General features: G+C 37.9%; 1 protein-coding gene across 1 annotated transcript; it reads right to left on the reverse strand.

Annotated features, from left to right (window-relative positions):
- Positions 1 to 2,684: 2,684 nt before the first annotated feature.
- On the reverse strand, positions 2,685 to 10,296 carry LOC141426322 (CKLF-like MARVEL transmembrane domain-containing protein 4). Its single transcript, XM_074085170.1, has 4 exons — positions 9,829 to 10,296; positions 9,146 to 9,274; positions 7,217 to 7,483; positions 2,685 to 3,255 (listed from the first exon to the last, which is right to left on the reverse strand). The coding sequence occupies exons 2-4, from the start codon at positions 9,269 to 9,271 to the stop codon at positions 3,115 to 3,117; spliced, it is 534 nt and encodes a 177-aa protein (XP_073941271.1). The 5' UTR covers positions 9,272 to 9,274; positions 9,829 to 10,296; the 3' UTR covers positions 2,685 to 3,114.
- Between the last annotated feature and the right edge of the window lie 204 nt (positions 10,297 to 10,500).

A 10,500-nucleotide genomic window follows, 5' to 3' on the forward strand; every position in this document is an offset into this window, starting at 1 on the left:
ACGTGTTTAGTGATTACACCATTAACCTGAACCACAATTTTAACCTACATAAAGGTTTAAATTTCTAAGACATCAAATAGAGAAGTAGATTAGAAACGTGAGCGTGTATTTTTAATTATTTTTGACACAATTTGTGAGCGATTGCAATGACACAATGATCATAGTGGACAGATTTGCACACAGGTTATAATATAATATTTAGGGGGGTGCAATCGAAAATCGAAGGGTGGAATTGAGAGAAAGAAGGCTGAAACAGTCGTGCATCTGATTTACTTACGTGAGTAATCCATAACAATTAACAATCACGTGACTGTATAACGCAATAAAACATTGATTGATAAAGACTTTTTATTACATGTTATACCTATTTATATTGTTGGATAATAAATAACAGGAATAATTATCCGATACTTATTAATAAACATAATTATCTTAATGATTCCCAACCCTAATTTCATTGCCTGATTTGACCAAGTCACATGAATTTAAAACAGTATGGTAAGTCCACAAATACTATAGTTAATAAATGCCTATTAAGGTATGTTTTAGACACGATACATAGGGCCGTTACAGACTGACTGCAAGTAAACTGCAACGTAACTGCTACTGAAGACTGCTCGTACAGTCAAGGGCAAAGATATCGACACGGGCAAAGTTGCAAAAATATGTATACACGGCCTAATGTTAGCGCATAAAGTCGTGTATACATATTTTTGTAACTTTGGTTGTCGATATCTTTGCCCTTGACTGTACATTTCGATTGTAGCTCGCGTGCAGTTTTGGCACTGGCTGTAGAATGGGCAGCCGGCAGTTACGAGTACGTTGCAGTTGGAAAGCGGTGCGTCAATAAGGCTGCCTTTTCACCAAAGACGTGGTAGGAATGTGTATTTCATGAACCAATAGAATCGCTTCATTTTCCTATCCTCGCGCAGCACAGCTCTAGTGCTTAGAGCAACGCGGGCTTCCTACGGAAGGGAGTAGTCATTCGCCGCGTTCCCCTCTGTCAAAGTACAGGCCCAACTGGGCATACGATTTTTATAAAACAAGGCGCGCTCGGATTTTAAACTCGACCGAATCGAGTCGCGCGAGTGAACGCGAAGTGCTAAAAATGCCGAATTGTTCAGTTTTCTGCTGTGAAATGATATCTGGGACATCAAGCTTGCAAAAAGATGGTGTTAAATTTCGCATGTGTAAATTGTTATCGTATTATTGCTATTTAATTACATTTTTAAACAACAAAGTCGCACATTATTGTCCGATTCGTTTACCAACATCGAGTCCGCTAATCCGTACAAATTTCGGATCGGTCAAGCGATAAATCCGACTTTTCGCCGATGAACAACTTAGTGATGTTACTGTCAATGTGTGAGTTTAGAGTCATCTGTACACGAATTATTAGTGTATTGTTGGATTATTTATGTGTTAAAGTCGTCATTACAGTTAGTTGGCAGTTTTGTTTTTGCATGTAAGTGTGCGGAACTACACTTGTGTGCACATTTCCCCCCGCAACAAACGCCAGAACTATTTTAAAGGTAATCTACCGCTAAGGCTACTCCCTTCCGGTAGGAAGCTAGCGTTGCTCTAAGCTCTAGTGGAAACAGCTCAGCGGAGCGAGGATGGGTAAATGAAGCGTTTCTATTGGCTCATGAAAAACACATCCCTGGCACACCTCTGGTGTAAACGCAGCCTAAAGGCCCTTACAACATAAACATAAGTTATTCACGAATTAGCTTAATATTATTTACGAATATCACAAACAATAATAATATCTTCGCTTAAAAACTATTAACAATATAAATAACTAGAATAAGTACTTTTGAGGTATGTACCATCAGCCAAATATGTGGTCTACCACCCTAAAGTTGATAATCGTTTGCACGTCATAAACAATAATGCCAATAGACGTGTCTGTTACTTTGAAAGTTCGACTTTAGGGACAAAATTTTTTTTTTTTTTTTTAATTATTTATTTACTCAAATAAAAAAACAAAAGAAGTACAGAAATACTTATAACTATAAACCTCTGCCAAACTGCGTAGCAGTTTGTTGGCAGAAAGTGTAGAACAAGAAATTGATTTGATAGGAATTTGTTCAAATTTTTTTTAAAAGTTCTTATCAAATGAATATGTCGCTAAAGTGGAACTTTCAAGTTGACAGACGTCTATTGGCATTATTGTTATGACATGCAAACGATTATCAACTTTAGGGTGGTAGACCACATATTTGGCTGATAGTACATAGATATAGAACATTTGGCATATAACAAGCTCATTTAAATAAACTTTTCAGAAGATCGCCAAATCTTACAAATCATGATGATAAAATGAAATGACGAGCAAACCAACGGGACGTTTCAATAATATGTTAATTTTTTATAGATTTTTGGGGAGCACTCATAAGCGTCGCCAGGGGGGGGAGCAGGGAAGGGCGGCCGCCCTCCCCCCCTAGAGATTCTAAAAAAGTTGTAAAATGTAAAGCAACCAAACCAGTCCTAAGTCTTTGACTTGGCTTCTTTGATCGATCATTCCCGTACGTCGAAACCGAAACTCGAATGAATTCACCAATTCCAATAAAAACCTAGGTATAATTCATAGGTACTTTTCTCATTCTCCATATCAACTTTTATGGTGGGACTTTTTCTACGTAATATATAAAGTGGTGTGAGTAAAAAAAAAAGAGAGAAAAAGTTGGGTAATTTATGTAGGTAGTTATTTCACTGCCTCAGATGGTCTAAAAAATAAAGACATGGCGTAAAAACTGTTTTCCAATGTAGCCCCTGCATTTTTAAGTGACCACGTTTTTTTTTATTCGACTGGATGGCAAACGAGCAAGTGGGTCTCCTGATGGTAAGAGATCACCACCGCCCATAAACATCTGCAACACCAGGGGCATTGCAGATGCGTTGCCAACCTAGAGGCCTCAGATGGGATACCTCAAGTGCCAGTGATTTCACCGGCTGTCTTACTCTCCACGCCGAAACAACAGTGCAAGCACTACTGCTTCACGGCAGGATTAGCGAGCAAGGTCCTACCACCTGCGTTTGCGTGCTACCGTTTTACCAGTAATTAAAATACTGGCCAACCCTGGTAACGCCATCGCCATGCAGTAATGATACCTACGCGAGTGCGGGCGGCGTCGTGAGGTGCGTCTGCTTAGCGACGACGCGGGAGCCCTGCGCCAGCTCGCCGCCCTTCAGGGCCTTCGCTTTGAGGAACGCGTCCGCGCCGTACAGGACCATCGCTAGGTAACCGAAGAACTGAAAAAAAAAAGATATTTATTCATTAATTTTATTCATTTATTTGCCAATAAAAAAAATACAGCATTACAGTAAAACTCGATTGTTCTTTGACGCATATGTAGTATGTAGGTCATAGTTTCATTTTTGTACCATCAGCAAAATATGTGGTCTACCACCCTAAAGTTGATAATCGTTTGCATGTCATAAAACAATAATGCCAATAGACGCGTCTGTCAAATTGAAAGTTCGACTTTAGCGACATATTAATTTGATAGAAACTTGTTTCAAAATTGGTAGACCACTTATTTGGCTGATGGTACATGCATAAAATGTTAGTAAGTAGTATTATAATAAGTATGTCAGTATTCCAAATTATTTCAGCCGAAATGTAAAAAAAAAATGTTATCTCAGGGCTTGTGGCTTCGTTAGATCAGTGCAATTTAATGTAAAGGAAACTAAGTCTAAATTATATGTCATAGTTTAAAAAACGAATGTTTGTAAACGACTGTTAGTTTCCGAATTAAATTAATAAAAAAAAAACAATGCGCTGTAAAATTCAAATTATACAACAAAAAAAACACAAAAAAGATCTTAAAAACACAAAAAAATACGTAACGAGAAAAAAAAAGTTATTTAAAGATTTTTATCCTTTCTTCCCTAAAGCGACGGAAGACCACACCCTCCGGCCAGAAGTCGGAGTGCAGGAACATCGGCTGGTGCTTATCCGACACTAAGTCTAAAAGAGCGAAAATTGTTGGCTCTATTAGACTCGAGCTGGCGGATATAAACCTCGGCTCCCTTTAACCGACCCCGGGCTGCCTCACGGATGTGCTCGAAGACTCTTCCGTCGTCTTCGTGTCCAACCGCTCATATGTTAAGCGTTCAGGTGTTTTATGGGATAAACGCTACGTTAAACGCAATTTGACGTACATCAATTTGCATCAGTACCACTACCATGAGTTTACAGTGACCGTAAATTATTTGTATGGTGATTTATACAGCGCATCTACAAATAATTTACGCCGTCGCTATCGAGTACGGTCACTGTAAACTCATGGTAGTGGTACAGTCACCAGCATTAATATCTGCCACAGCGGAACGTGCAAAAATATCTGACACGTCCTTCCGGCCCTAGAAATAGAGTCGTATCAGATATTTATGCACGCTTGTTGTGTCAGATATTGGTGCTGGTTACAGACTGTACTGGTTATCCAATTATTATTATTATTTATTTCCTCTTTTTTTTAAATTGTATAATATAGTTTTAATTATTTTTGTAATATATTATTATGAAAAAATGACTTTCTGCCAAGTTTCTTGCGGCGCATGCTTCTTGGCAATGATGGTCTTTCCGAAAGCGCTGGTAGTTTAAAAAATTACGTGTAAAAGTGCCAATTGCGGCCTATTTACTGAATAAATCATTTGAATTTGAATTTTACCATTGTTTTACGCGGTGAGCGCAGCGGCACCCGCATGCTTTATCTGATACAAACAACCGAGCGGTTAACAGCCGTGGCAGTGAGCCGTGGTGGCTTAGTGATTTGACCTATGACCTCTAGCAGAGGACCGTGAATTCGGATAGTATCAATTCGTCTAAAAACAGCCGGTCTAAGTACCCAAGTGGTAAGAAACGACTGGTCTAAGAAAGGAAAGAAAGAAAATACATTTATTCACAACACAAGACAACAATATTATTAGGTAGAAATAAAAATAGCAATTGCCAATTTGCTACTTCGACCAGCTGCTTTTTAGATGAAGTAATAATCCGTCGATTCAAACCGGGGCACCTCTGAGTAGTGTTGTGAAAAACACTGTTTTTTTTTTTTTTTATTCGACTGGATGGAAAACGAGCAAGTGGGTCTCCTGATGGTAAGAGATCACCACCGCCCATTAACATCTGCAACACCAGGGGTATTGCAGACGCGTTGCCAACCTCGAGCTCTAAGATGGGATACCTCACGTGCCAGTAATTTCACCGGCTGTCTTACTCTCCACGCCGAAACACAACAGTGCAAGCACTGCTGCTTCACGGCACGATTAGCGAGCAAGATGGTGGTAGCAATCCGGGCGGACCTTGCACAAGGTCCTACCACCTGCAGTTCGAGGCTTAAAGACTCGAACCTTAAAGACTCTCGAGGTTTAACGACTCAAAGGCCGCAAAGACGATTTCTTGCATCCATACGAATAATCCAATTTAATTCTCATATATATCCGAGTCTTTAAGACTATGGATTCTTAAGAGTTCGAGTCTTTATGCCTCGAAATGAGCGTTATCCACAACTCTACCTCTGAGTTTTACCACGAGGGTTATGGTAAAGGAAAACATCGTGAGGGAACGTACACAACCTGCGAAAAAACTCAATGGTGTGTGTGGCGTTACCGATCCGCACTGGGAACGGCCCGTGTGGGAACTACGGCCCAAGCCCTCTCATTCTGAGAGGAGACCTGTGCCCAGCAGTGGACGCATACAGGCTGGGATGATCATGATAATAATGAACAAATAACAGTGCAGATTCAGAACGAAAATCAAAAATAACAATACAGTTTGACAGAAAGAAGCGGTGAAAGCGATTGTGATTCATAGTGCGTTAGACATTATTATGGCCTCTAGTTTTAATATTCAATCGATAGGTATATTAGCGGTGCCATGTATGTTATGAACAAACGCAGCTGTACTACGTGCTATGACTAACAAACACTTAATCGATGAGGATTTCTGTGACAGACTACATGGTTTGGATAGGTATTTGAGCGTCTATACCTGCTGAGCTGGCAACGTTGCATTTTTGATAGTTTTTCTCGATTATTCCATAAAAATTGAATGAAAATTAAAAATGTGGTCTGATAGAACTGTTCTTAATATATGTTAAAGTGTCTACTCTAATAATTATTCGTGATAGACTTTTAAATTCTTTAAAAACGAATTAAAGAATGACAATAATAAGTAAAAATAACAATAGGAAATGTTGCCGCTATAAAAAGGTCCCGGCTCAGCATATTGCTGGTTGAAAACCAGCACTGGTCTTCCGCCGGGCCACAGGAGAGTGCAATTACGGAAAGTCACACAAAACAAATCAAAGTGAAATCAAATACAAAAATAGCTACGAGACTAAAATATAAGTTGGCTGTATAGCCCACATTAATAATTAATGTTTAATAACGGTTTTTATAGAAAATAAAAGTCTATAACGAATAATTATTGGAGTAGAAACATTAAATTATATATTAAGAAGAGTTCTATCAGACACATTTTTAATTTTCATTCAATTTTTATGGAATAATCGAGAAAAACTAACAAAAATGCAACGTTGCCAGCTCAGCAGGTATAATACGTGACCTTAAACGTCAAACGGACCTCTCGATGCTAACGCCATCTAGCGATGTTTCGCTGCGCCTGCTAAGAAACCCTCATGGCCGATTGACTTTATGCAATGTATTGTCCCACATTCTCATAACCTGCTATTATTTATTATAAGTTTCTTCAGAACTTATAGTATAACAAACGTACATAAATGAGGAAAAAGGATAACTTAATTATAACTATCATCTATTATTATTTTCCTTTGTGGAACAGTGGTCAATTAATCAATAATCATTTGTGGTAATGTACTATTATTACACGATCACATAATAAAATCTTTTGTGAACTAATATTGTCTGTTCAATGTACCTTACATTATGGAGTACCTACTCCATTAAATTAAAATGGCATCAAAGATTTGAATCTAATTTATTATAGATATTTACGATTAAGACTAGATTAACACATAGCATGATTTTTATCTTGGCTATTAGCATTATATAGGTCTCGCGGAATAGTGATAAACAAATTCATCATAGGCAAAGTAACACCTACCTATTTTTCTTTTTCTTTCTTTTTTAAATGGCTAATGTATTGGGTCTATTCTGCCAGCGTCAAGGTTGAGAGCTACAGATGATCGGTGTCTAGTTTATTATATTTTATATTTAAAAAACTCACCCCAGCCGCCGAGTACGCCGCAGCTCCGAAAGCGACTGCAATAGTCGCAGCGATCAGGTTGAGGAACGTCAGCACCACGCACCCGACCATCTCTATCTTGAGCCACTTGACGTTATGGTACTTCTCCACCACGTGGAACAGATACATGAGGAGCAGGCCGCCCGTGAACAAGAGTCCGACCAGGGATACGAAGATGAAGTACACGCCGCGCCCGTTGGAGCGGAACGCTGATGCTTCTATGCAGATGAAGCAGAGGAGATTCAGGAGCTGTGGACATTTTATTATCGTTAAGTGCCAATAACAGACCAAGGCACAAAACCATAATCTCAACAAACATGTGGTTTCCGAAATAAAGTTGCAATTTATTTTTACAAAAGAACGGTTCAAAATACTATCTACAGGAGTGAGCTACATTATAAGTCTACTACCGATAACAAATATAATATGGACCATCCCAGAAAACTTAAGGTACCCAATTGGAGAGGCCTATGTCCAGCAGTGGACTAAGACAGGCCGATGGTGATGATGATGATGATGATGAAGTTGAACAATTATTTTGCTCACCCGCGACCTGCTGCGTCTACGCAACAAATCGTCACTACTTTGAAAAATTCTCGTATCTCAAATCAATACGTTGACCCTAGAAATAAAATCAAAATCAAAATATGTAGCTAAATCTGTTTGCTTGTTTGTTTGTTACCTTTTCACGTCTAAACCGCTGATTCGATTTAAATGAAGTTCGATGTACAGATAGTTCGAGTTCCGGGGAAGGACGTAGGATATACCCATGGGATAGCGGTAAACGAATACTACACGGACGGAGTCGCGGGCAACAGCTTGTCCTTCATATTACTCAAATTTGTCGAAATTAGCGAAACAGGAGCTTACAGTAATTAGTTTTAATTAGAGTAGTAATTGCGGATCCGCCAAAAGCAAAATAGTTAGCTATCTACTTTTTAGTGTTAAATTTCAATTACCAATTTACTATTTTTAGGATTCCATATCTCAAAACAAAAAAAAAACCCTTTTAGTATCAGTTGTTGTGTCTATCTGTCTGTTTGTCATAGACAGCTCTGAAAATACTGGACTGATTAAGTTGACGTATGGTTGACGTTCGGCATTGTAAATCAGTGACCGAAAAAAAAAAAAAAATTTATAAATAATAAATAAATGAAGTTATAAGAGGAAGGCTTTGCTTTATTTTTGACAAGTTTTGAATGGTCACCGGTTCTTCAATCTTTTATCTCCATTTTTGCCTACCGGATTTCGAAAACAATGAATACTTAATTTTGTACGATTTTTTAAAATATTGTCTAAAAAAACACTTATTTCGTATCTCTGTTGACGTGAACGATCTAACTTATATGAAATCTACATATTTGGGTTCGTCTTTGACGTCTCTAAAAACGCGTCGAGGGTTTTCATTTGAAACTAATTAACAAAAAAGTTATGGCCAGAAAACCAGTTTTTTGCCCTAAAATTGTTCAACTTTGATGCCAAATATCTGGAAGACAATGGACTTGGGAGTAAATATGGGATACTACTATATTGCTTAAAGCCATTGTTGTTAATATAATAAGCCACAAAAAACATTAGAAAACTAAGGAATTTGGATCGAAGGTCATTGGGGCATGGGATCCCCTTAATACTGTCCTATAAACAATTCACATCGATATTTTTTTAATATTATTTTGATTGATAACAATTGGCATGGTCATGTGCTTGACTCTAGAGGGATTTCTAAACAGGCCATATTTTACTGCAATATGTGGCCGACAAGTATGGCTGTCCTTCTCTGACACTGTATGCAAGACACAAAGAGCCGATCACAAATTGCAGTAAAAATGTAGCATGTAGAAGCCCCTTTAAATGCAAAAAACATGCAACTTATAGTTCACTAGTGTTTACCCATGGCTTCATACAACTTACAACAAGAGCAGCTTTGATGATTCCTGGAGGTGTGACGATGTAGGACAGGTCGAAGCGAGTCTCCGTATTAAACACCGTGTTGGTGGAGCCCATGGACTGGGCCGGTGGCTGACTGGGGTAAGCCATTGCCTGAAAAAACAATTTTAAAAACTTACATCCAATTCCTTTTGGAGTTAATATGCTCTGCTTCCTTGTAGAAATTGTGAAAGTTTTGTGTAATCCATCCTTATCCCTTGTGTAGTGTGTTGAGGCAAAATTTTACATCATTAAGGGGAAAGGTTATATGCTTGATATTTGTCCTATTTAATCCTAAGCAAGGTGTCACTGAAATACGTACTTCCAGTGGTAAGTTGAACTGAGAAATCTTAGAAATGTTTTCCACTTGAGTGTTTAAAGTATCAAAAAAAAAAACTGGATTCAGTCAGCATAGGTATGCAGCAGAAAAACAAATTCACGAAGTTTACCACTTTATTACACTAATATTATAAATATAATCTTTCCAAGGACACAGCTAAAAATATTTTAGTAAACAACAAGATGTTAAGTACCAAAATATTTTTGTATAGGTAATTATAATTGCTTACAAAGATTAATTTAAGTGTGCACAAATTCTACAACAGGAATGTATAAACAACACACGTATTGGTGACCGTCATATGATAAGGAATAAAACTAGTACTCACGTATGAATAGTTTTGAATTAACTGCGTTTATTGCTTCGACAGCCAAACTCCTACGCTGCTAAGATAAACCGAGGATGCTGAGGCCGCGTCCTACTCACCCTATTACCTTGGCACTAAATTACACCACCACGAAACATGTTAAACACATAAATGACTCATATTACCGATATTTACAAAAGAACGTGTGTGGTAGAGTTTTTGAATGCATGATTATTTAACTTAAGAATACCTAATGTGTTCGTCAACGGTGATTCAATGTTTTCGACACAAGTTTTACGATGAATTGATAAAAACAACAATGCACCGTTATCAGCAAATTACGGCGGGATGGTAGGATGTCCGAGTTGAGTAGTTTGAAAATAACTTTGACGATTGACGAAATAATTTACGTTTCGTATTTCATTGTTGCTTTCTCTTTCAAGAAGGAGCAACTTTAGTGTGTGTGACAAAGATAGTACAATATTGAACACTTGTTGACTATTCATTTAAACGTCAGTGTGACATGTCCGGTTCATTACCAATTACCAGCAAAGGCAGCAAATGAAAAAAGTTTTTAGAACTTGAAGACTGTAAAACTGGTTCTTAATTACGTATAACGGAACGTAATTTTTGAGCGTATTTTAACCCTGTTTAAAAGTAAGCATGCTTGTTGCGATGCAGCTTTGATTTACA

The sequence above is a fragment of the Choristoneura fumiferana genome, chromosome 3 (genome assembly GCF_025370935.1).
Source record: "Choristoneura fumiferana chromosome 3, NRCan_CFum_1, whole genome shotgun sequence".
Classification (NCBI taxonomy): domain Eukaryota; kingdom Metazoa; phylum Arthropoda; class Insecta; order Lepidoptera; family Tortricidae; genus Choristoneura; species Choristoneura fumiferana.